At 35.7% G+C, this 26,866-nt stretch overlaps 4 protein-coding genes across 4 annotated transcripts; 2 read left to right on the top strand and 2 right to left on the bottom strand.

Annotated features, from left to right (window-relative positions):
• Position 1: 1 nt before the first annotated feature.
• On the bottom strand, positions 2 to 19,785 carry LOC106133514 (polyamine-transporting ATPase 13A3). Its single transcript, XM_013333269.2, has 20 exons — positions 19,568 to 19,785; positions 18,166 to 18,393; positions 17,343 to 17,568; positions 16,934 to 17,138; positions 16,481 to 16,694; positions 15,952 to 16,082; positions 15,556 to 15,738; positions 14,883 to 15,071; positions 14,273 to 14,485; positions 12,753 to 12,890; positions 12,296 to 12,409; positions 11,692 to 11,965; positions 7,372 to 7,502; positions 6,729 to 6,852; positions 6,291 to 6,452; positions 5,528 to 5,682; positions 5,079 to 5,302; positions 4,564 to 4,712; positions 4,010 to 4,197; positions 2 to 3,121 (listed from the first exon to the last, which is right to left on the bottom strand). The coding sequence occupies exons 1-20, from the start codon at positions 19,599 to 19,601 to the stop codon at positions 2,984 to 2,986; spliced, it is 3,420 nt and encodes a 1,139-aa protein (XP_013188723.1). The 5' UTR covers positions 19,602 to 19,785; the 3' UTR covers positions 2 to 2,983.
• On the top strand, positions 8,051 to 10,517 carry LOC106138336 (uncharacterized). The gene is made up of 2 exons (XM_013339465.2): positions 8,051 to 8,334; positions 9,579 to 10,517. Exons 1-2 carry the CDS (start codon positions 8,051 to 8,053, stop codon positions 10,477 to 10,479), a joined length of 1,185 nt encoding a protein of 394 aa, XP_013194919.2. The 3' UTR covers positions 10,480 to 10,517.
• LOC132901888 (uncharacterized) lies at positions 8,334 to 11,664 on the bottom strand. Its single transcript, XM_060944972.1, has 2 exons — positions 10,503 to 11,664; positions 8,334 to 9,110 (listed from the first exon to the last, which is right to left on the bottom strand). Exons 1-2 carry the CDS (start codon positions 10,684 to 10,686, stop codon positions 8,431 to 8,433), a joined length of 864 nt encoding a protein of 287 aa, XP_060800955.1. The 5' UTR covers positions 10,687 to 11,664; the 3' UTR covers positions 8,334 to 8,430.
• Positions 19,786 to 20,213: 428 nt separating the features above from the next.
• On the top strand, positions 20,214 to 26,301 carry LOC106133506 (popeye domain-containing protein 3). The gene is made up of 8 exons (XM_013333256.2): positions 20,214 to 20,488; positions 21,064 to 21,122; positions 22,168 to 22,252; positions 22,607 to 22,788; positions 23,263 to 23,394; positions 23,922 to 24,029; positions 25,578 to 25,878; positions 26,078 to 26,301. Exons 1-8 carry the CDS (start codon positions 20,365 to 20,367, stop codon positions 26,299 to 26,301), a joined length of 1,215 nt encoding a protein of 404 aa, XP_013188710.2. The 5' UTR covers positions 20,214 to 20,364.
• Positions 26,302 to 26,866: the final 565 nt, after the last annotated feature.

A 26,866-nucleotide genomic window follows, 5' to 3' on the forward strand; every position in this document is an offset into this window, starting at 1 on the left:
AATTATTGAAACATTTATTTTATGGTCACATCCATCTAAAATGTCGTATTATTAGTAAAATTTTATATCGAACTACATTATCGTGAAATTGGACACAAAACAGTCAACAAGTTCCAAATATTGGAGAAATATAAATATAGACAATTATATTAAATGCTAAAAAGAAACACAATAATGCAGTTCAATAAATAACAAGTTCAAAAAGGGAATACATAGCTCAAAATATTGACAGTATCCTAAAAGGATTGAAATTAATTTACAATACCTTATTATGGATCAGCGCTGTTGTATCTCTTATTTACTAATGACATATATACCTAATCAAATTGCATTGGATGCATATTAATTTAGACTTTATATTTAACTTCCATCAGCGCTGATTGGATGATAATGCCCAACTTAACATAGTACTAATAATAAAAAGAAGCACCAAACAAGAACTAAGATAAAAAAGGAATGGTATAAAGGCATGAACCATATTGCATTGTCTAAGGAACCTATGAATACTAAGTACTACGATGCATTGCGAAGCGGCGAAACATCACTAAATCTAGAATTATTGTAAGTACGACGTATGCATATTGTAGTACATTCGGGACGCATGGTCCTAAAGCTAACGCGATGTCAACTTCGTGTGCGATACTGAAATTCCCGCAAGGGGCAAGAACATATTTCATATTATCATAATGACTTTCTTTGAATGTTGTTTGTTAAAAATATTATTTTGAATAAACAACAAAATATACAAATTTAATGAACGGACAACATTTAATTGCACAATAAGATAAAAAAAATACGAAATTGGGTGTGCGAATTTTTCACAAACCTCCACATATGTCATAATCACTCAATTTCGTCAAGTGGGGTCAATTTCGTTAATTTGTCTTATTTAATTGTGCAATAAAAAAATTTCAATAGAAATAGAGAGACTCATTAAATTTGGATTATCTCTTGTTTATTCAAAATCACATTTAAAATATAAACATTCAAAGAAATGTCATTATGAGTCGAAATTCACAATGGTAACGCACATGAAATTAACTATAAGTAATTTTAATATGCATATTACATTTGCGAATAAATATTGACTATTATTTTCTAATTAAGATTAGTTCACCCAAAAATGAATGATGCGTGATTAAATATATGTATACAAATTTAATCATATAAGTCCAGGAACAAATTTACTTTGGCAATTACAACACTAAGTACGTAGCAGGTATATTGATTTTACGATAAAAAATATTTTGCCAGTTTTACAAAATTAAGTAACGCATATCTAGGCGACGATTTTAACGAAAATTTTAACACCAATACAACAATAGTGACAATCACATTCAAAAGTCCTAAATCAAGACAATTGTCTTTTTTTAACTCATCAAATGTTTTTACTAAACTTTCAGCACAATTTACCTAATTATGTTAAAATACGCGATTTGCGTTGGATAGTAACAAACATAGAAGCATAGGTTTTGGCGAAAAAGAAAATCAATATTAACACAACTATTCAATAAAATTAAAAGCATTAAGTATAATCACAAGCACAATGATCCATCACTGCCTAACTTAAGTACTGAATAAGTTAGAAAATGCAAATCATATTTCACTATGTATTCTTTTCTATACCACACAAAATCCAGACGATTCATTTATTTACAAAGTATAATTCACTTATCAATACCTAAGTACTAATGTATAATTTAGGGGGAGTAAGCATTTTCCAATAATATCTAATACAATAATCGTTAAAATAAATATAGAACTTTATCTAAATAAAAGGTAACCCGCTGGGAAGATAATTCACTATTCATTATATCTATAACGTGATATTTTACTTATCACACAGTTAGAAGCTGACTGGACATGTTTTAGATATAGTATTGATATTTTTATTCGAGAAAACTAGTTTTGTCAATAAAAACATTCACAGTTTAATGGTAACATAACAACAATGCAAAATTACATATTTTTTGATGTGTCTACTTTTAGAAAACATGTTAAGAAATATATTCTAAAGTTGAAGAACTCTGAACGCTTGTGATAAGACGTGATGCGTCAGAGTTGTTTTTCATGGGATAAGTATGAAAAAACGCCCAAGGGATAGAGAAAAATATTTCACAGTGTCGCGTCGTCTCATTTCATAATTAACTGATCTTGAGAAAACATTGACATTGCTTTAAATATGTAGTTTCAAAAACGCCATTCAAATAGTGTTTCATATGAAATCACAGCCATACCTTGATCATAACCGCATAATACTCAACTTCCTTCTATATTTATTATTGAAATCTTGGACTTCATTCGGTCATAGAATCTAAAATGTTTGTTTTCTAAAAATAATTACAATACGATGACAATAAATGTCAAGATTTAGACATAATACTTTGTTGTGACCCTTTTGGCTATAGCACACTTAAAATAATTTTAAATCTTGTTTATAATCGTCATCGTTTTGTAATAACACATGACATTTTTTCCAGGCTCATGTTTGTTACATAAAATTCAATTCATCCAGATATCTAGCTACCAATTAATTCTTGTTTCACTATTCATCAATGATGTAATATACAAAACAGTTATAAAGGGGCAGTCAAGTTGTGAAACTAATCGTAACGTAAGTATATAGAGAATTGAACTAAACAAATACATAATTTTAAACTAATTACTTTAAAATTATTAATATTTTGCCCGTAACAAAATGACAACTTTTAACAAAATGCAAGACAGTATACCGCACTTGTCTATACATACAACTTCTAGGGCTATGCATTACCGTTGAAAAGGATAAGAGAGGAAAAATAAGGCAATGCCTTAATCAACGTTCGCGAATAACCCCGCACGCTTATATGAAATCAATGAACATATAAAATAGTGACAATTTTAAAATGCAATAGACAGCGCGTTTAACAATCTCGATTTCAAAAGCTGGAGATCAAAACATGCAAGGGACAGGCATTAACTCACGACGTACGTCGTATGATCGTCAGCAGATGTGGTGGGGAGAGCGTGGGGGCCAAAGGGGACAGGCAGCGTCCCCTGAGACTTCTTCTTTTTCGGTCGCACAGCGGCGGCGCAGGAGACGGAATAGAGAGGTTATTTTCGCCGTGTCCGATAGTGTAGCCTGTAACCGATGCAATGCTATTTCTTTATTATTGAAATCGTATCTTAAACTAGTAAAGGTGATTAGTGATAACACATTCGTGAATTTCGTTACCTCTGACACAAATAAACAATAGCATATGCATTACCCAGTAAGGCAGCCAATCAGCAGAGCGTAATGGTTATTATGCTCTTGAACCATATTCTTTTTCACATTCTCAAATTTTTGCTTATTTATTTATTAATTTAGGTCACATACATACAGATTACAAATTTGCATGATTATAATTACATAATATATACATGATTAAGAACTCAAACAACGAGAAATTAAAACAATAACATTAATGAAATTACATTCCAAACTAAATTTAAATTATTTTACCTGCTGTTCAAGGATGTGGCAAAGCTTTTTTTATGTGAGTTAATCTGTATAAACGCATATGTATTTAATCTTAGTGCATATTGTGGAAGGACAATAAAAAAATGAGCTATCAAATATAAGAAATTGGTCACAAAGCTCTAATAAATAAATATTGACATCACAAAATACATAATTTCTAGAAGGGAAGAAATTTATAAAAAAAGGTAAATTACCTCTTTTCAATGGGACACAGAAAAATAATTGATAACAAAAAATCTCAATCCTGATGCTAAGTAATAAAGTCTAAGATGGTCCATGCAAAGTTAAATAATTATTTCACTTCACTGAAGAGCTTAGGGTACGGCTTTAGACCATTATACAATATTGGATTACTTTATTTACTCTTACCTTAACATCCCTGTTTTTAATTGCTTTCCTAAGAATGTTTTACTTTAAAAAAATTCATTAAAAGGTCTGTTATATTTCTTGTCAAGCTTAAATTTATAGCTTCTTAGAGCGTTTGCTTTTAAAATTAAACAAACTAACCTCAATAGCTATAGCCAGGAAGAGATGTAGCACAGGCAACAGCAGCAGATAAAATCTGAACAGCATCTGATCAGGGTTGCTGTAGTCCATCACTATGACCTCCATGAGATCTGCCAGCCATTGCCACGGGCAGAGAAGACAGCATATCACGAACACTGACTGGGTGATCAATGTGATCACCATTGCATCTGTAAATAAAATGTTAATTTAAAACTATTTATGGCCCGCGACTTCGTTGGCCGTAAAAGTTCTGAGAGGTGTGGGGGGAGGTATTGTCATATACCAGTTTTCAAGTTGGACCATTCCTTCCATCATCTAATTAACAAAGAAACTCTCAAGTCATATTTTTTACTTTAGTTGGTCCTATATATATCGATTCGTAAGCAATCTCTTTTAAGTACAGACATCGGTCGATTACTATTTTATTATATACATATATGGAATAAAGAGAGTATGGATATAAATTTTATTGGGCTTTGATCTTCATTCACATTCATACTATCCTATTCATATATGACGTAAACATCATTTCTCAAAAAAAAAAATCAACTTACAATTAGCACAGAACGGCTGCCTGAATGGCCATCCTTTGGCGTACACGCATGCCATAATTAAGTACTGGAATGCAGATATGATGAATAGCACTGTGTTCTCCCAGCAGACCACTTGTTCCACATTCGGACCGCCTTCTACTGGAGTGAACCTGTAAAAATACATTGAAATTTCGTCATATTGAAGAAAAACGAACATTATTCTTTTATTATTGTGTACACTTGACCTGGCAAAGTTAGTTTCCTTAATACACTTAAAGTAGCCTTATAAATAATTCAAATTATTGCGTAATTAACGCGTCGTGACAACTTGACATTTCTACGCGTTAAGACCTACCAAGGAAACGCGACTTTATATTCAACGACTGCCTACGCCAGCATGAAGAAGTTATTAAGACAAGACGTAGTGGAATTTTAATTAAATTTTGTCATGTGATGGAATGTCTACGGTATTAGTCTAACAGAAGTTATTGTGTGGTGATGCTTGTCATATTGGGTTCTATCAATTCAGTACTCACCACGTCTGCTCGTACAGCAGATACACCGCAGCTAATTGCACGAGCAGCGTCAGAGACACCTGCGAGATGAGAGGCAGGATGCTGGAGAACGCCACCAGAGACACTGGCGGGGACACCGTGGTGAGGCTGGGCCCGGGCGCGGCGCGGCCCAGGGACAGCGCCGACAGTGTAGTGAGCACCAGGTCGATGTATAGGAACTGGTTGTTGCCCAGGATGGAGTAGAACTGGCGAAGAAAAGGATTTTTATTTGGCATGTGGTATAGGCAGCAAATATGTATATATATAATACTTCTTTCAACCGAGTTGATGGATGAAGTAGCATCATACTATGATGATACGACGCATATTTTTCATGACAGTGACTGTACTCAAACATTTATTGACTATCTTATAAAATAAGGTCATTTAAAATATTTGAGAAAAAAAGGTTGAAAATTGTTTATACTTACATTATACAGAATGAGGATAGAAATGAACTGAATCAATGAATAGAGAGCCATGTATTTGAAAATGGCGAAGGACGTGCTGAGTGCACATCGACCTTCTAGTGCCAGTAACTTCACGCATCTGATGTTTTGTTCTTGAGAAGTGAACGGCGCTGCCACTGTGAACAAAAATAAATAAAACGTGTTTACTTTTAATTTTTATAGAAAAATACTGAGCAACTGCATTTTTTTTATTACAAGTAAAAACAAGTCTTGATTTAATTACAGCAGATAGTGAAATGATTTAATATTATTAAATTTTTTCCACAACATAAATTTAATAAAAGTAACTAAACACAAATACTTTTATAATTAATTAAAGAATATTATTAAAATTTCCGTGTGTGCTAGTCCCCTTGGATGAGTGGCACGTAGGTGTTTACCAGATCAAGCGAGGTTCTTATGATCGCAAATGGGATTGTTGCCCTACCGATCATTTATCTTATACAGAACTAGCAAACGTATGAATTGAATATCCCGGTTGACCTTGGTAACCCTTATTGAAATCCTTAAATAATGTATTAATTACCCAATGCGTCAGCCTCAGACAGGAAAATGACGCCAAGTGCCGCTTTTAGGGCGCCGCAGTCGTTAGCGCTGCCGCCGCACGTCTCCACTATCAACCCCTCGCTTTGCAGTGCTTTTATAAGCTAACGTATTCTAGTCTTTTTTAACACTCTGAAGCATAGTATAATTAAAATTCTTAAATAATTATTATTTTAATTACCCGATGCATCCGCCTCGGAGAGAGAAATGCCGACGTGTGCCGCTTTGAGAGCGCCGCAGTCGTTGGCGCCGTCGCCGCACATGCCCACTATCAGCCCCTCGCCTTGCAGCGCGGTGATCAGCTGGGTTTTCTGGTCAGGACCGAAACGACCGAACACTAGCCCTGGAAATATTATGCGTTTATTCAAATGTATGAGTATAAGAAAGAAATGCTATTTCAGCGGGGAAAAACATCGCAAGGAAACCTTCACATTCAGGAAAGAACTGGATGTGTCCGTAACTATGATGAAATATGGGTTAAGTTCCCCTACAAAAGTTTGCTAACCTGACTCACCCAATCCAGGATCCATGTTCAAGGGCGTAACGTGGAGCAGAATGGCGAGGATGTCGAGACCATAGCCAGGACGAAGAAGAAGATATTTATAAGCAAAATTCTTACCTCGACTCAATATCGCTGGCATTAGTTCAGGGTAATGTATCCTGATGACTGCCCACGTTTTGCCTTCCAACGCCAAAACGTACGCATCTATTGGTAGTTTAGGAGGACCGCCTTCTCCAACAACCTGGCATACAAAAATTACGTGCTGATAATTATGAATGGATTAACAGCAAAATGACGTTGACTTTGGAGGCCATTCTGTTTGCTAAAACTTTCGTTTAAGTCGGGTACACAACGCTAAAATGTAGGCGTTGTCGTTCGCCAAACCATCCAAACAGAACCAGCAAAAGCTAGCGAACATTATCAAAAGTAATGTTCGGAGTGTAGTCCGGCTTAAATTCTACTCATTATTATCCATGGAAAATATGTAGGTATTCCTTTACCAAGGACTCGTACCCACAAGGAAAATTTATTTAAGCAAGCTTATAGTTCTTCTATCTCTTTCTATTTGGTGTAATAAGAAAGAGAGAGGGTAACGGAAAAATCTTTGTAATTGACCTAATTTTAAAGAGATGGAAAAAAAACAAGGTCATTCGAGGTTAGTTTTCATTCTAATATTATTTGAGTTGATTTTCCTTTAATTATCTCACCATAGTAAAAACCTGAAATTCGAAACAACATATCAGTAGAAAATTCAACTTACTTCCATACAAAGTCGTGGTCTGGCATCTGTTTCGGTCTGCTGGTGGTCGACGGTAATGAGCACCAGTTTCTGATGCGGCTGCACCATGAAACACCCGCGAGCCACCGACATGGCCGTCATTATGTTGTCCCCTGAGTAATAAGCAAATCATTTTATGAATATTAATTAGACGATTAGCTTAAACAAATAAAGCGTGATACACAGGGTGGCAGTTTCAAATCCTACAGCGGCCATCAATGACTTTTCCGAGTTACGTACATTAGTTTAATAGCTAACCTGTACAATAATTCAATAAGATGTTAAGTTCCCTGCAAAGGTTGTCAGATGGTCGCCGCTTCGTGTAAAAACCTGACTCACCCATGGTCAAAAGGCGCACCCTGAGCTCCGCCCCGATGGTTAGGATTTAACCAGGAAAAATAATATACCTACACCTAACCTATATAGACCAAACCTAGGTCAATCAGAAAAGGAAAAACATTTTATTATTAATTCCTTATCAATTGCATGCAAAAAATCTATTGATATCGCACATTCTTGCGTAAGAGTTCGTAACACCCCTTTCACACGGCAGTTCAGTTTTGCAGGATTCAGTAAAAAGCTGGTTCCGCAAAACTAGACTGCCGTATGAACACGGTTGCATCCTGTTTTTTTACCATTCCTACGCCGGTTATCAGGTGAAATGGACGTAAATACTTTCCTAATTTTCTATTGGTATTATCGGCGTCGGCAGCGAAATAGAAGATTCTGGGTTCATCCTATTCTGACACAACGCTCGAATTTGGGTATTTTTCGGAATCTTATGAGCGATTTGAGAAGAGATGAGTCAAAATTTTTCAATTATTTTAGAATGAGTATGACCACATTTGACGATCTTTTAAAAAGGGTGAATGAAGATTTAAAAAAACATGATACAAATATGAGAAAAAGCATCACACCTGAAGAAAAGTTAGCAATATGTTTAAGGTAAGAATGAAATACATATTTAAAGTTTAATATTTATTACCAAACACAATAAGTTATGTATGTATGATATTTTCACAAGATGATCGTTAATATTAATTAAATATTAGTGAAATCCGGAAAATCAGAGCTCTGCGATTCAACTGATTGTGCAGATGGCGATGACTGAACGCTGTAATGCGGTGTGAAATAACCTGCTGATTGATAAGAGTTGTTAAAAGTAGATGGTTGTTGAGAGGGCCATTGGTTAAAATTGCGGCTTTTTATATTTTGCAACAAACTTATAACACCTGCTTGAAATTGTAATATTTGATCATCGTTGAGTGAAGCTAGTGTAGGAAGTAAACTTTTAAAAAATGACAAGTTACGATCTTCATTCTGCGTATTCGGCTGACTTTTCATCTGGTGATCAATGAAACTCGCCATTTTTTGATCCATTACAGAAAGTCTCAGCCTTGGTAGTACACTTCTCTTAAGTCGTTTAGCACCACCTGCAGGATTTTCTTGTCCTGGACTTCCGATAATAGGTTCATTTTCACTTTCTTCATTTTGGATAGGATTTTCCGTATCACCCTCTTCAATATCTGCAGCTTTGTTACCGCCACTGTCTTGTGTTTCAGCCGGATCCATATTTTTTTTTAAAAACAACAACTGGTCGTGATAACAGTATTTTTTGGTATTAACTGCAGCAGATCCAGATTTATTTATTTTCTTTTTCGCATTTAAACTCCTCTTCCAGCTGTCTCTTATCTGATTCCATTTTTTAACGACCATTTTAGCTGAAAAAGAAAACATATATTATAAATAAGGGCGGAGAAAGAACCTTCAACAGCTCCAGTATTAGGTATTCTGCTATTTTTTCAAATTTCAATAATACATTTATATTTTATTGTGATATATTAAAATATCTCATAATTATTAACATTTTAATATATAATAATAAATTATAAATATATGCAAATAACTAACGATATTGGTTGAAAATTTGTATTTTGTATTTAAAAATAAATAAAGTTCTCTCGCTCGACCAATAGCATTATCTATTCGAAGCGAGTTCGATCCCAAAAAATAACAGAATACCTCTGCTGGAAATTTAGTTGTACGTAATGTTAAAAAATATTACAGGGTTATTACAAAAAAGTTTAACTGACGTTTTTAACACAATGTTTAAAAAACGTACATAGTGATTTTTTTAAATATGTGTTTAACTTTATTATAATAACACTATATATGTGTTTAATTTGCAGGTACTTGGCATCTGGGTGTTCGTACATGGATTTGCATTACGCATATCGAGTGGGAGTCTCAACAATCAACTCAATAATAGTAGAAGTAACAAACGTCATATGGAATAATTTGCATCAGGAGTTTATGAAATTGCCCGACACAAAATATGAGTGGGAACAAATTGCTGACGCATTTTATAATAAAGCTAACTTTCCTCACTGCATTGGTGCAGTTGATGGGAAGCACATAAGAATGAAGAAACCAAGTCACAGCGGTTCTATGTACATGAATTACAAGATTTTTTTTTCCATTGTATTGCTAGCGGTAGTGGATTCGAATTATAGATTCACCTATATCAGCGTAGGCTCTTATGGCAAAGAATGCGACTCCTCTATATTCAAAGAATCTACTTTCTGGAAAAGATTAAATGATGGCAGTTTAGATTTACCAGAAGCTCGTCCTCTCTTTACAGGTTTGGAATCACGTGTTCCATTTGTGATAGTGGGTGATGAAGCATTTGGTTTGCATTATAATCTGTTGAGACCCTATGGAGGAACTCATTTAGATAAAAATAAAAGGATATTTAACTATCGATTAACAAGAGCCAGACGTTATGTGGAGTGCGCGTTTGGAATATTGGCAAATAAATGGCGAATATTTCATCGTCCATTGGACGTAAGCACCAGTACAGCTATCTCGATAGTTAAAACTTGCGCCGTGCTTCATAACTATATCATGCATAATGAAAGTTCATATGCGAACATTGACAGCAACGATTCAACGATATCTTTGGAAAACGTACGTAATGAGCCAAATACACGAGGTGGACGCTGTGCTAACACAATACGAACAGAGTTCACAAATTATTTTGTTTCTGAAGTGGGAGCTGTACCTTGGCAAGACGAAGCAATACAAGGATAAACGAAATAAATATAAAAACTTACCATAGCTTTGTCTTTCTTTTTCCTCGAGTTCTTGAAAGTCTTCTCTCAAAACAATGCAAACTTCGCGCCATGCTGCAGTTCGCAAGTTGTTATCTTTATAATTTTCCAGCGTTTTATCCCATAATATAGGCCTAATTTCAATTAGTGTAATAAGAAGTTCGGGATCAATATTTGTTTGCGACATTTTTCGACGAAACACAGCAATCTCGGCGCCGCCGCGCAAAAGAGCAATGCGCGAGCGCTACACATGTGCGGGTGACGCGGCGGGCGCGGGGCGGGGGCTGCCACCACTCCACTATCCCGCTAAAAACAGTGTCCAGCAAAAAACCGCATGCAGGAAGCCGTGTGAAGATTGCTATTGAAATATATGTGTGATTAAACGGGATCCCGCTTTTTACTGGACTACGGATCCAGTTTCTAGTGACAAAACCGAATGGCACAATTCGACCGGATCGGTTTTTTGCAGGATCCCGCATGCGGGATGCTCGTGTGAACGCTAGCATATAAACACATTCGCCATCAAACGGGATCCTGTAGAAAACGGGATCCTGTAAAAAACTGGACTGCCGTGTGAAAGGGGTGTAATATAGACAGCCGGCAACGATAAATCTTTTTTATCGGATAATCAGATGATTCAAACCTGAAAATGTCCTATCCAAACGAGAAACAAAAAAATGTACTAACAGGATAATTTTAACGTTATATTAATGGCGACGATGAAAAACCCATTATTAATGAAATAGTCGTTCGCAGTGTTTATATTAAATACCTACAAGCGGCCTGGCCTTATTTGCCCGTGATATATACATAGTCTTTAACACCCGCAAATAATGTAATTATACAACAAAATAGATTTAGTCCTTAGCAACAATCAATCAAAATTTAATCCTTAGACAAGGGTTACACGATTAATTTGTCGTCAGGTCAGTTTGCTCAGAATAATAAGAGAATTATCGTCTAACCAGTTGACTGAGGGACTTATGGTCGTTTTTGAATAACAGCTGACTGATGATGCCAGCCTGAACGTGTAAAATAATTCTCAAATAATGATTTGTCCATCTCGCGCGCTCAGTATGCTGAGCGAACTGATGGACTGAACTGACGCCAAACACGTCATGTAACACTTGTCAAATAGTCAAAAGTACTTTACTATTGTTTTCTATAAAATAATTTACTAAAGCATTCATACCTGTAACCATAACTTGTCTCATATTAGCTTCATGTAGCTCCTTGATCACTTGAGTGGTTTCCGGTTTTAGGCTATTTTGCATGACTAGAAAGCCTAAAAATATCATGTCACACTCCAGTGTCTCCCTTTTGATTCTCTGGGCGTCAACCCATTTCATCTTGCGGTCCAACTTTTTGTGAGCCAAACCAATCACTCTGAAGCCATTTGAAGTGTATTCGTTGAGGACCGAGCTAAAATCTTCTGGCAAACTGTCTTGTTTGCACATGCCGGCCACCTACAAGAGTGATTTTAAAGGTATGTTTAAAACTGTCAATTTCGAGGCTGTCTAAAAGTTTCTGAATAAATTCTTTCTGATCCTGTGATGATTGACAATAAATAATACTAATAAATAGATATTAGCTGTGTCGGGAATAATCATGGTTATTTTTTTGCAGTAATTATGATAAGACATAAAAATAACGAATAAACTACGAGAGGACTTATTAATGGTAATGTATTGATCCCTACAGCATCTCAAAAATCTTGAAGATTAATACAATGAATAAAATTATTAAATTAAATAAAAACGTATATTTAGGAGCACAGATATTAAATATGTAATTACCTTTTCAGGAGCGCCCTTCACAAAATAAACCATTTGTGGTTGGCCGAGCACTCTGGCAATAACTCCCATCGACTGCTGCGATGAAGAGAAGTGAAAGCGGCGTAGTAAACCAATCTGAAAAATATTACATGCATTAAAATCCAAAGAGGGATAATAAGACATACCATAAGACCATAAGTCTTTGCCTACCCCTCCGGGAAAGAGGCGTGATTTTATGTATGTATGTATGTATTAAAATCCAATAAAATTATTCATATACAGCAGATTTGTCTTTTATAATTTTAGGGCTGTTGGTTCAATAAAAATTTATGTCGATTTTTATTTACTAGAAAATAAATCATACATCTGAACATGACCATCGAATCTATTCGAGATTTTTTACTCTGTCTACTCGGTGAGGGATAGAGACGTGATTATATTCATGTCATATATGTGCACATCGAATATAGGTATTTACCTCATAAGGAATTTCCATAGTAAAAGGGTCGTAATCGTCTAAATTCTGTAAATTTTCGTCACGGTTCGAGGCGGGTTTCACGATCGCTGGGGTCAGGTTGTCGTAGCGGGTGTTTTCTGGACCAGGCTCCTCTAGCACCTACATGTAAAAGATGTGTCAAATTTCTTTCTATTCTTTATCTGCTACTATATTTTAATATAATAAAAAAATAAAACCAAAAATCATAGAAACTAGGTGACTAAGCTGCGTTAATGTTTTAGAAGGACTACAAATACCTAGCAATAGCCAGAACAGAATATTTCAGGCCTATTTGAAGAACCAAGAACTATGATTTGACAAAACCGGAAGACTTTTTAAAACAAATAACAGAAAATAACGATCATTGAAATAATAGGCTATTTGACAAAGTTCTAAAAACTATCTTAGGGTATTTATTTGTTTATAAGGAGCCCTACAAAAATACTTTTCTGCCTTTATTACAGCTATTTTATTAAAAAATCGAAAAAGAAAATGAAATATTCAAATATGCCGCCAAAACGCGACTTTTAGCAATATGGCGGCCATGGCATGCAGTGACGTAAATTTCGTGTAAATATCATACAAAGCTTGTTGGTGTTTCGAAAAGTTTTGATTTTCTCTTGTTTTATTTAACTTGTGCCACGTCATATGTGTGAAAATTATTAAAATGAGTTCCTATAAATGTTGTGCAGTGCCTCAAAGCACTAATACAACAATAAAATCTCCTACGAAACTGTTTTTTTCTATGCCGATGGATTTGAATATTCGCAAGAAGTGGTTTCAGATCATGATCTAAGATCAGTGGTTACCAAGATATACTAACATTGATTTGATGTTTTCACATTCCTCAGTTCGGCAGCATAGAAATCTGGATTGTCTTTGATGAAGACAATCCAGATTTCTTCTTCCTACCATTATTGCGTCCACTTTTTGTAGGTTTCGACTGTCAGCTTTCGCGGAATTGGTTTCCATTATTATAATGTTCCATTAGTAATCCTGAGCGTTCAAACACTTATAAAATCTTGAAAAATAATAGCGAACACTAAGGAACGGTACGATCCACAGTCTGTTTATGGATAATTGACGTCATAATAGAAATAGCCAATCACGTTCGTTTTTAGTCACGTGACAGCTGCATATAAAAACCAAATTTTCTGAGACGGATTTTGTTTAAATAATGCAATATTTTTATCTCGCGTTATTACAAATCGCTCCAAAAAAATAATATTAAGACTGATGACATAAAAGAAATGTATATTTTTAATACAGTCAAATAGCCTATAGTAGAAAGCGTATAGAGTGCTGCAAACGGCAAATATATTACGATCGGTAACGATTCCTTAAGCTACTACTAAAACCTATTCTAACCTTACTCGTAGTTTGCTTCGCTTTGCGTAGCTAGAGTACCTACACATCCACAAAAGTATGATACAGCCAAAAATAAATGACCTACTAACATTCACTTTGTCGATACATCAACGAAACAAAAGTTCTTTACTTACCCATTTAGTGAATTCAAACATCTTCAAGTCCAAAGGGTCGCCCTTCAGTTGTCCCTGAATACTCGTCAATGAATGGCAGGACGCCAATGCTTGTATGAGGGGGCTCTTAGCGGGTAAGTCATTTACATCCACGACACACTTGCCGAACTTCTCGGTAGACTGTGCCGGGATGACCGAGTAAAAATCCAGTCCGTCTTCTGTGAGAGTACCGGTCTATGAAAAAAAGGATAAAGAGGTGATTGTATGTATGGAATGTTTAAAGTACATGATAATAGACATAACGTGCATATGCCAAGATGGAAAGTACCTAAACGCCACTGACGTACACAAATATCATCCCAATACCAACTAATATTATAAATGCGAAAGTAAGTTTATTTGTAGGTTACGTCTTCACGCGTTATCTATGAACCAATCTTCTTGAAATTTCGCGTATATAATAAGAGTTTGGAGAAAGACAAAGGGTACTTTTCAGGCCGGTAAAAACTAAAGTTCCCGTTGTATTTGCGAAAAATCTGTATTCTTTTGTAGGGGGCGCTAAATTCGCACGGGCGAAGCTGCGGGTAAAAGCTAGTTGTAAATAAATGGTGTGTCTAAAGTGTCAGTATACCTTGTCAAAACACATGACTTGCAGTTTGCCACAAATAATGATGCGTGGTGGGGAGACACAGAAGATCTTGTTCTTGCGTAGGCGCCGCTGACTGTACACTATACCAGCCGTCATGGCGGCCGGTAAAGCGGGCGGTACTACTATGGTTATTATGTCTAATGTGCGGAGTGCTATGGTGCCCGCTTTGCTCTGAAAAAGGTGATACTATGTCATTTTCAATAAAAAAAATTTAGGATCGCAAATATTGGTCTAAACGAAATGTAAACATATTTATTAGAAAATATTTAAATGATAACTCTTATGAGTTTCTAGTCAATTATAGGCATAGTTAATAGAATTTTAGTTTCAGTCTTATTAATTAAAAACTTGGGTTCAGGAATTCACAGGTACATTTACGTGTACAAAGTCATGAGTGTGAACAACGGGGCTAGCATGGCACGCGTGACGCCGTTGTTATCCGCTGGATAAACTATCGCTGTCCCGTTTCACGAAATTATAAAAAGCGAAACAGCGATAGTTTAACGCGCGATAAAAACTGCGTCAGGCACGTCTCGCGTGCCGTGCTTGCCCTACAGTAGTCAAGGGTTGATGATAAATCACTTTTTTCAATACGAAAATTAAGGACAGCTTTACATTTCAAACTACAACGATATTGGCATGTTTCGTCACTTACCCCTCTCAAGACATACAGCCAGATAGAATAAGCCATACCGATTGCAGCGATACAGAACATGAAAATAACAAATTTGATGGCATCTCTGTAAAATTGGAAGTTAAAAGGCTTCGGGAATAATATACTCTTGATCAATTCTCCTTTGGCCGTGTAAAATCCAGTCCGAACGACTTTTGCGAGAACCTAAAACGAATACATATTAGATCAATAAATCAAAATTAGAGAAGGATATGTACGAATGTATACTATTTTAAACACTTATCCTGGACAAATGTTTAAATTAATCCCGATATTATACGACCCTGCCAGTGTCATTTACCAGTGCTGCCTCATGGCCGACACAAATTATATTAATAGAGATTTAATTAAAATAAAATTGTGTGAATTAATTTTTACCTGATTGTTGCCATAAAATCTGGTTTGGATAACATGTGTGCCAGCAAAAAGCGTATGTCGTTTGTGTCCTTCCGTCGAGTATATCTCAGTCGATGGACAAGGCGGGCCTTTCATTACTGGAACACTCTCACCTGTAGAGAAGTTAAATATTTCTATATAAGAATATTTATAAGGGTTAAATGAACATAAGAAATTGAATATAAATACATATTGAAGCCAGAAAAAAGTAACAAATTCGATGTTCTTCAGATGGATGACCATCATGGTCATGGATGGCCGTTTTTCATATCTGGTAACCCATCATTTGTTATTCACAGATAACATTTTGTCTGTATTCTGGGTGAGATGTGTTAGTCATTTTCTACTTATTAACAGAAAAAAAAGTAAACATATATTATGCTAAACATCAACTGAGCCTTCCAATATTATTTTTATAAGACAATAATTTTCCAAACGAAAATCTTCAAGCGGTTCGTCTTTGAACACCCACAGCTGGGATGCGACGATGGGAGGATAGATATCCACCGACCTGTCAGCATGCTCTCGTTGACGATGCAGGTGCCGGTGAGCAGCACGGCGTCGCACGGCATGACGCAGCCGTCGGCGGGCAGCGCCAGCACGTCGCCGGGCACGAGCCGGCGCGCGCTCACCACGCACTCCTCGCGGCCGCTGCGCGTCGGCCGCAGCACGCTCACCGTGAACGTGCTCATGCTGCCCGCCATTCGGTGGAGGTTTATGCTCATCTGTGGTAAACATATATCGCTTGGTTTCAGGTCCTTTTGGAAATTAACTGGACAATCATTCTTGGTAGGACTATTTTGTGTTGAAAAGTTGTAAAAAAAAACATCCCAAAATATCATCAAATATATTTTAAGTTGGAGACAAAAAGGAAACTCACTTCTGTAGTCAAAAATAAAAAAAAATACATTTTTATCTATTGATACCTACTAAATTTTAAGAAAACAATGAACAATACATTTACCTGCTTAGTCTGATACAACGCCATCATACATGATACTGTCGAGAGAATAAAGACGCACGTAGCATACTGGTAATACTCATCCAATGACCACAGTATAATAGAAAATATTTGAAACAGGTAGAATGGGTTGAAGACTTCATTTACAAACAGGGTCCAATAACTTTTCACTTCAACCTCTACAGAATTGTCGCCATACAGTTTGATTCTAAAAAGTTAATGAGATGATGTGTATTAAATAAAATCATTCATAAATAATAAATTTATACGGGAAAGATTGAGTTAGCCTTAAAATAAGTTAGAGTATTGTGTTATGAAAACTCAACAATTGTTGTAAATATTCACTCAATGAAATTAGCTTGCAAATATAATTTGCAACTTACAAACTAATAATATGTTAGTAGGTACTTACAATTCATTCTGCTGTCTCTTGTTGATGCCTGACAAATTTTCCATCAACAGAGCAACGGTAATTTTTTCATTGAGAATCAGCACATTAATGAAGACACCTTGATCATGAAGCCAGATGAAGCGGCTGTGTTGGTAGATGAAATACCGCAGTTTGTTGTCTCTTTGGTTTGACAGGTTGAGATCAACTTCTTCTACCTTTACTATTGAAGAGCCACTAGAACAAATCACTGAAACAAAAACAAATTGAATTTTAACTAGTCATTGGCTGCAAACTTAGACCTTGCGAATACTTTAAATTTTTACAAAGTTGTAAATAATACAAATAAGAAATATAAAATAGCTGAATGTGGCCATTCAGTCTATTCGAGACTGTTGGCTCTGTCTACCCCACAAGGGATATAGACGTGACCATATGTATGTTGTAAATAATATATCCAAAACTACTTAACTGATTATGATGCCCTATAAACTTAAAAATTAAATTGTCAATACCTTCACACATTTTTACATAGATATAAAATTCCGCCCCAGTTGAATGGCATTTTGGTACACTATAAAATTATAATACTGCTTCAAAAAGGAAAAAAAAATTAAAGTTTCTAATAATTATATATATTAGCGTACTGAACTTAAAATACATTTTAACCTAACTAATAAATTAGGTACATATACATATGAATCTGAGGGGTAGGCAGAGACTGTATCTCCTCCACTTGACAGAATCCCTGCATACTGATTTCACTTTATCCACATTTATAAACCTCTTCATGCAAGCATGTAGGTTCCAGGTACTAGGTTAATCACATTATTTCAGTTTTGCTTACCGCATATTTCATCAGCCATTCTCAAACTGCATTTTGTGTATCTTAATCGGTTGTACGAAGGACAAGAGGCTAAAATAAAGTAAGGTATTCCACATAGTAATATGCAAACAGAATGAAATAGAATGGCACGTATTTTGGAATACTTTAGCCCATAAATCTTTATCATCTGCTCATCACCATTGTTCTCCAAGGCCTGCCATTGTGCTTCACCAATAACTTCATATTCATCTGTCAATAAAGCCTCAATTATATTATCATGATATAAATAAAGTCATTATTACATTTAAATTTATATCAATAAAAAATAACTCTACTTTTAAAATTGTATCATGCAAAGCATAATAATCTGCAATATGAGTTTAAAATGTAAATTAATTTTTGTGATGTCAAACTATTTGTCATTTCAAAGGACATATTCAGTTTTGCGCATTTATTTATTTCAGGTCAATGTCTTGAACTAAATGCCAAGAATTCAGTGGACAAAAGATCAATTGGCCTAACAGACAGTAGTTATAACAAGTTCACAACATGCACCTAATTAAGGGCCACATACTTGTTACAATACTAACCAATTCAATTGCACAACATTCATTTGTTAATTCTACAACTAAATTGTTGCAACTGTAAGGACTGAGTACCAACTGTATGACTTTTAATTACTTGGTTTTTTCAAAAATATTTCAAACTCAACTTTTTTGTGCCATGTGTTTTCCAGCACAGTTGTAAAAAAGAATAGGACCATCCCTTTTACATGGATGTGGTAAAAGGCAACTAAGGGATAAACTTAGGATTCCTCTTCTAGGAGATGGGCTAGCAACCTGTGACTAATTGAATCTCAATTCTATCATGAAGCCTAACAGCTGAATGTGGCATATTAGTCTTGTATGCCTGCTGGCTCTGTCTTTTTGCAAGGGAGATATGTGATTGTGGGAATGAATGAATTATATTGAATAAATTCAAAAACAACTGGACTGATTTTGATGATATTTGGCACACGGACATAAAATCTTCAGAAGTGTAGGCTTTCACTACGTTTGAAAACTAGTAAATAATAAATATAGAATAAGAAGTTAATCCTAAAAAGAGGTAAAATACTAGTACTACTACTAAGTCTGGAAAAATACAATTCAAGTTGAAAATTTATTTTTAAAATAATTAGTAAAACAATGAAGTCATGACTATTGTCTATGAGTAAGGAAACATTTTTTGGGAATTGATGAGATACCTAGTTGATGAGTCAGTCAGCAAAAGACCATGCTGAATTTGCATGGTTATTATACTAGTAACTACTAACTTTTACCATTTTTGTTTTCTTTTGTAGATTAATATACATATTATGCTTTATAGGATATGATACAGCTTATAAAAAAGAAATACGTCATGAAATAAGGTGTATTCTTACCATTGGCAACGATTGCATTGTTCATGTTTAGCATTACCGCGACAACTGATCAATTATTTTGACACAAAGCTTTAAGGCATATTACTTATATATTATTGATTAGTAAATAAGTAACTGATGCTACCTCATTGCAATTAAAGAGTAAGATTTCAATGAAATCCAAGTTCCTCGCATCACACGAGTGAACATGAAGGAAATCACAGACAAAGTATGGAACCCTGCCGTGCCGCAAAATGTCAAATCTATTTGAATGTCAAAATCAAAGAAACTGTACTAAATAAAAATTGCAATGAAGGCAAGAGAATAAAACGATATGCGGAATAAAATTAAACTACAAAAAGAAAAATAGGAAATTAAAATTTTAATGAACCTTGAATGAAGTTACCACAAATTTCAAGGTCTTGAACATAGATTTGATAAGATAGCTTTTGAACATTTTATTGCTGTTTAAGATTGAAATTGGTATTGAGCAGTGAAATGGGACCTTTATAATCATAGAGAAATCATTTTGTTATCCTATTCGCTACTAGATGGCACCACAAATCGGAAAAGCGGAACAACTTTTCCGGATGTTATTGATTGAGCGCGAAGTGGGAAAGAGAGAGGTTGTAAATTTTGGCAAAACAGAACATGTGTGTAGTGGCAAACAGTTAACAGTATTTATGTCCAAAATTAAGTGTTAAAATAAGTAAAATATTTGTAAATGAATAAACAATGTGGAATAATAAAATGGTTATATACTTATTCATAAAAATTTGAAATTTATCATTGTAAGGGCTTGAAAAATTGCGAAAAACATGTCACAAAACGGTTTAGCCGTAAAGGCCGATTTTTTAGAAATTTCTGAATATAATTTTACATGGCCCGGAGAAAATGGAACGTTTCATGATTTTGGGAGTGTAAATTACACAATGCCATCGGGTACGTACTGACTATTGAAATATACCTAGGTTATAATAAATGGTACTAATTAGTTATATTTATGCTATTATATCATAAAAAAAAACAGATAAACACAGTTATAATAGCTTAATGAAAATACATTTTGTTCGAAAAAAACATCAGATTTAATTGTATTGTTAAACATTTTTATTATGTGTTTTCCTTCAATAAAGTGCATTGCTTTACATTTGATTATTTCTTTCCTCTTCAGTTCTCCGTCTTTCTCCTTTAGTGTATATATTATATTCTTAAACTTTCCCTATACTTCCTACATATATAAGTAAATTTATTTGATTATAGTTGTCAATGCTTTAACGGTGAGGAAAAACATCGTGAGAAAATATTTACATTCAGACATCTGAATCTCTAACTTATCAAATTTGGGTGAGATTTCCTAGCAATTGTTGCGGAGGTCAGAAGGGGATCTGTAAAAACCTGACATGCACAATCCAAGATTATGGTCTTAGGCGTCCACTGGGCTCCTCTGAGAGATAAGGACGCAGATTGGAATGAAAGAAATTGATGAGTACTTTATAAAGTCTAATCTTGTTTAGGACCATGGTACTGGCCTTGGTGTCCATTGTGGAGGAATCCTCAACATCCTTTATTTCAAGTAAGTATTAATACCGTTCACTAATCAATAGATAGAATGAATCACAAGAAAAGATTTTCATTGACCATCACCATGCTAGGCTCTTTGCTTTATCAGAACATGAGTCGGGTCAATGGCTACACGCTGTACCGTCAGCGAACTTCGGAATATTCTTCAACAACGATAGTTTCCGAATTGCAGTCGGTCACAGACTCGGTGCTGCCATTGTCGAACGCCATCGATGTTCTTGTGGCACAGACGTCGACAGGAATGGACTTCATATGCTGCATTGCTAAAATAGTAGGTACTGATAGGTTCTTCGGACACAGCTCCATCAAGTTATCAAAAGGGCGCTTACGAACATTGACATCTCTAGCGTTTTAGAACCGGTAGGCATGGTACGCGATGATGGCAAGCGTCCTGATGATTTGACAGTGGTCCCTTAGGAGCGGGGAAGGGCTCTCGTATGGGACGCAACGTGCGTTGATATGATGGCTCCTACTCGCCTCACGGGGACGGTCTCAAGGTCTGGAGCTGTAGCGGTAACCGCAGAAGATGCCAAGCATCGCAAATATTACCTAATATTTATGTAATGATTACATGTTTGTTTGTCTTGGTTTCGAAACTTACGGTCCATGGGATACGAGCTTTAAAAAGTGTAAAAAAAGTAACTTAGTAAAGTCTACTCTTTTAGAGACAAAATTGTGATATTAAGTAAGTAGGTTATTAAGTATTATCAGTATGATATCAATGTAATGGCTTAATTAAATTGTCATGAGAATTCAAGGCTTCTATAGAATTAAGTATAAGTTTAGTATAAGTTTTATAGGTCTAGATTTCCACAAGTTACATCCAATGCGACCTTTGGCGCAGCCGCGGGCAACAGCTAGTATTGCAATAAGTATCTATAGTTGATTTTCCGAAGTTCAATATAGACTATATTTCTAGAAATTCCCACAGTTAGACATATTTCTAATAATATTCTAATGCCTGTCATCTTTATCACCCAAAACCAAATTACTTTTTTTTAGTAAACCTACATTACTACCTAAATTATTTTTTTTAGTTATCCAACATGCTTTTTGTGGCATCGTACTGCGCTCCCAGTACTAAAAAGGGGCAACTATGGATGCACACGATTTTAATATTTGGTGAGTCCCTACGTCATCTTAAATTTACATATGTATAGTCACCACGTCTTTCTCCCTTTCGGGGTAGACAGAGCCAAAATTCTCGCAAAGAATCGAGTGGCAGATTGTTAGCCCATTCCCTAAAAGGAAAATCTCAAAGTAAGAAGCCTTTTCAAGAAGGTGATGGCAGATAATTATCATGTTTTTTCCAGCACGAAACATATGTTGTCTGTAATGCAAACTATAATTATTATCAATCACCACAAACAATTGAGACTAGACTATATATTGATTGCAAAAGATGAATGGAAGATATATTTTCCTTTCGTAACAGATAAAATATTTAACGAAATAATTTACGTCGTTGTAATCCAGGTTTCATGCTGTATTCAATTTGGGCTTGGCACATGATATGCTCGCCCGATGCCTTCTCTTGGAACTTTGGCTTTATGTTCCTTAATCTGGCACAAGTCGTGTACTTGGTGTACGAAATGAGACCAGTGAAATTTGACCCCGAATTAGAGGAGGTGTACCACACATTGTTCGAGCCCTTTAAGGTTTGTGGAATAAGTTTCTGTTTCCGATAGTCTATTGATCACTAATATCTACTTTTGCAATTTACAATAATTAAAATACTTTAGCAGCTTATATGTTATTTGTTGATTAAATTAATCAAGTAGCAATCTTTATTCTAGACAAGGCCTATATGTATTAGTATGGTTTTATTGAAAGACCAATTCTATTAATCGTGAATAAATAAGATTGGTTTTGAAGCATTGAGGCGATAAAAGTACCTACTTCCTCATTTTATTCTAAACTGTGGAGTGCCTACTGCAATTTCGTGTATGTAGAAAAAATCCACTGCTTCATTTTAAAGATTCTCTCAAGCCAATATTCTCGAAAAGACTGAAACGCCACGTTCAGCTGTATGGCTTTACGATGGAATTGAGATTCAAAAAGTAACAGGTTTGCTAGCCCATCGACTACAAGAGGAATCTCAATTAATAGACTTATCATAAGTGATGTTTAAGGTCTCTAGATTACAATTCAAGCGAATGGTTTCCCCTGACTTCGCTCATGTGATGTCGCTGCATGCAGGCGAAGCGTATGCCATGCAGAATCTCACCAAGACTGACCGACTGGGCTTGCTGCTGTCAGGAAAGGTAGGTATTTCAAGAAGTTGTGGGTGGTAATGATGAGAACTGTGAGAGAAGCAGTTAATTTTATTTGCAAATAAATTTTTAAAATATCCAATAGTTTAAGATACAAGCAGCTCTATAAAAGAGACTTGTCTAGGTTTTTTGGTGGGATATTTGTAGGTGATTCGGATCTTTGATCGTAAGTAAAGTAGCTCGTTTTTAGAACTGGAACACCATTCCCATGCAGAATGTGCTTACTTACCTACATGCATGAAAGTAAGTAGGTATAATGCATGCTTTCGCATATTTTAATAACAATTTCATGAATATTATAGGTACGGCAGCACAATTTTTATGCATAGGTTTGATACAAAGGTAAATATTTAGTTCAATAGTACAGGATCCGTATATGGAAAACCTATTACCCAAATAGGTAAACCTATCTACATATTCAATAAAAATAAATTATTAAATCGATTAATACTTCCACTAATATGATTACTTGGTAATTTCTTTTTCCGTTTTATAATACTCTTCTTCTTTCCATCTAGGTAAACGTGATGAGTGGCCACCAGTTTCTCCACCCAATTTTGCCATGTGAATTTTTAGATTCGCCAGAATTCGAATCCAGTAGAGCAACTATCGACGAAAAATTTAAGGTGAGTGCTCATAAAAATTAACAAATACTGTAGGTATTTGTTATTTTTTATTAGCATTATTTTCCTATTCAAGTCAGTTCTCCAATTATTACCATTCTTCACTTAAATTCCAATTCAGAATCATGATCAAAAAGTCCCGGCCTATCCCGAAAATGAGGATGTAACCGGGATTAAGGGCAAAAGGAAGAAGAGGAAGACTTAAGTTTCATCACATCATCATCATAATAAAGCCCTTAAAGTTACACTTATGCCAAATTATGAAATGAGGTATCGCTTTGAAAAATAATAGCTGCGCTGAAATGTTCAGTGAAATTAATGCGATACCTACAATGTTTCATTCACCCTGCATCTATTTACTTTGTTCGCCTAATTTCCCGCGTTTCGAACCGTTATTAAAATGAGATATTGACCTTCTCTTTCCCCCTTGGCTGCAATATGTTTACGTCAACCGAGAGCATCTTATTTCACGCAAAAACGGTTCATGAAATGCGGCATTCACCTTGTTAAATAAGGCAATGGGCTAACTAACACGCCGGGTGGGATCTGACAGGCTCATTATTCAGGGGACCAAAGGGCAAGTGAACCAACAGACAGATTATGAATAAATAAATAAAACAAATCGCAAAGCATAAAGATGCAAAGAAACAATATTTTAATGTTTGTATTGCAATGAATTATCAGTTTTTAAACAAGCAACTAATTGTGGCCTTTCAGTTTCCCGAGACTGTTGGCTCTGTCTACCTCGTAACTGATAAAGTCGTCATCATTACATGTATGTTTGTGAAAAACAGTTTTTAATGCTTTGAACAAATCTGAAAATACCAAAACCAAACGAAACTACATATAACTACAATAGCAGATAAGTCGAAATAATCATTTAAACAATAATTAATATAGGTACACAGGTACAACAAAATTTATAGTACCTATGATGCATATCGCGACTCGCGATTGGTTTACAACCCATACTTCCCTGCAACACTTTGGCATTACCTACCCCATTCCGGTGACCTAATTGTTGTCTGATATGGCCGTACAACAGCTAAAGTGGCTATAAATGCAAAATCTGGGTTAAATATCGATGAACTCAAACACCAATTTCTTGGGAATTTGAATTGCCTAGTTCCTACAACATTGCAGCAAATGAATGATCGAATTATGTAGTTCAGATCTTTGATAACTGTCATTAAAGATTTGGAAATCCAGAATATATCAATGTACCTAATCATGATTAAGTTACAAAATGAAAACGACATAAAACGCACCAAACAGTTTTTACAAAATTTTCAAAGTCGCTCATCTCCAGGCATTTGGAGGTCATCATGTATCCATACTATCGTATAAATGATATACCATTTTTAGTCTTTCTGTCTATTTTGAACTTCAAAGGGCATCGTGGCGGAATGTCTGGTGATTCCATGATGATCCCACGCCTCCAGACCCCAGAGAGATTACGATACGAGAGAAAAGGATTTACGAAACTATAAAAAGGAACTAAAATTCATAAAGAGGAAAATAAATATGTTTATATTAATGTTTTTTGTTAAGGTATCCATAGTCGCCGCATCATCCTGTCGCTACGTTTACTGGCAGCGGAGTTCTCTAGAGTATTTATTCGTGAAAGAGGCGTATCTAGCGAGTGTGGTATCAACGCTAATAGCTCGTGACATCACCACCAAATTATATGCGATGAACAACAAGATCGTGACGGAGAGAGGTTCTCACTTGGACATAAGGCTGCCGAGTATCTCCCATGCGCTGGCACGGAGCCCTCGGAGGTTGAGGTCGACCCAAGCGAAGCCGCCGCCCCCGACTACGGTGCAGCCCGTGCCACCTTTGAAACGACCTAGTGAGTATTGCTTTTTTATAGATTTCATCATCATTATTAAATCCCTGTCTGTCTTAGCTGGCAAGCCCTAAGTCTCCACTCGACAATTTCGACTGTCCACTGTTGTGCTCGTATGTCCAGTCCATCTCAACTTTGAGCTGGATACCATTAGCGTGATGTTTGTGACTTCGGTACATACATTTAATCTATAATTTTACAGATTGTTGGGCACGCGAAACCGATTATCTCATGGCTGCGGTGAAACGAAACGGCATACCAAGTCCATCGTACGAGGCACACGACGAAGAGCTAATGCCGTTGGCAGCTCACGAGGCCCCCGCGGCGTCTTCAGATGACCTGTCAGTAGCCGATAGCTGCCAGGACACCTCGTCTAAATACCATAGTTGTGAGGCCGTTGAGACCGATGATGAACTGAAACATTAAAATGTTAAAAAGAATAACAACTTTTTTATTTTTACCGTTTATTGTCGTAGTACTGGGCGCAAATATCGGCTTATTAGTTTTCAATCTTACGATTCTTTAGATAAAAGCCAAGAGTACTCTATAATTAATCATCAAAATCAATTTATGAAGTAGGGTTTTACCGACGACGACTTTCAGATTAGTTTTTTGGTTAGGTACATGGAAGGCGAACCTCGGGCCTCGAAGCTTTGCGGGTGAGGGTGCAATCGGAAACATGAGCAAAGATAAGATAAACGGGGAATGATTAACTAGACGGCCTCAATGGCTTCATTGATTATAACACGGTCATAACATCGCTTGATGCCCTAAGTTCGATTCCCGCCGACCTCGGTTCTAGGGTTTTATCTAACAAACCCACAACATAAGCTTACATTGGTAAGTTCATGGTAATCAATTTCAAAAAACTCCATTATTTAATTTAGTAATTTAACATTAACAACTAGCTGTTGCCCGCAACTCCGTTTGCGTGTTATTGGAAATACGAAGGTTATTTGCTATTTCTTACTCCAAAAGAAAATGTTCATCA

The sequence above is a fragment of the Amyelois transitella genome, chromosome 7, assembly GCF_032362555.1.
Source record: "Amyelois transitella isolate CPQ chromosome 7, ilAmyTran1.1, whole genome shotgun sequence".
Taxonomy (NCBI): domain Eukaryota; kingdom Metazoa; phylum Arthropoda; class Insecta; order Lepidoptera; family Pyralidae; genus Amyelois; species Amyelois transitella.

Bases quoted from the DNA above. Each gene is read 5' to 3' on its own strand.
- LOC106133514 (XM_013333269.2), bottom strand. From the start codon at position 19,601: ATGCTAAACATGAACAATGCAATCGTTGCCAATG. The intron at 17,139-17,342 runs GTAAGTACCTAC...TTAACTTTTTAG, and splicing joins AAGAGACAGCAGAATGAATT to AATCAAACTGTATGGCGACA. The intron at 4,198-4,563 runs GTAAGTTGATTT...TTTTATTTACAG, and splicing joins GCAGCCGTTCTGTGCTAATT to ATGCAATGGTGATCACATTG.
- LOC132901888 (XM_060944972.1), bottom strand. From the start codon at position 10,686: ATGTCGCAAACAAATATTGATCCCGAACTTCTTATTACACTAATTGAA. The intron at 9,111-10,502 runs GTAAGTTTTTAT...TTTCTTTTTCAG, and splicing joins AAAAGAAAGACAAAGCTATG to CTAAAATGGTCGTTAAAAAA.
- LOC106133506 (XM_013333256.2), top strand. From the start codon at position 20,365: ATGTCACAAAACGGTTTAGCCGTAAAGGCCGATTTTTTAGAAATTTCT. The intron at 20,489-21,063 runs GTACGTACTGAC...AATCTTGTTTAG, and splicing joins AAATTACACAATGCCATCGG to GACCATGGTACTGGCCTTGG. The intron at 24,030-25,577 runs GTGAGTGCTCAT...TTTTTTGTTAAG, and splicing joins CTATCGACGAAAAATTTAAG to GTATCCATAGTCGCCGCATC.
- LOC106138336 (XM_013339465.2), top strand. From the start codon at position 8,051: ATGGACGTAAATACTTTCCTAATTTTCTATTGGTATTATCGGCGTCGG. The intron at 8,335-9,578 runs GTAAGAATGAAA...TTTAATTTGCAG, and splicing joins AAGTTAGCAATATGTTTAAG to GTACTTGGCATCTGGGTGTT.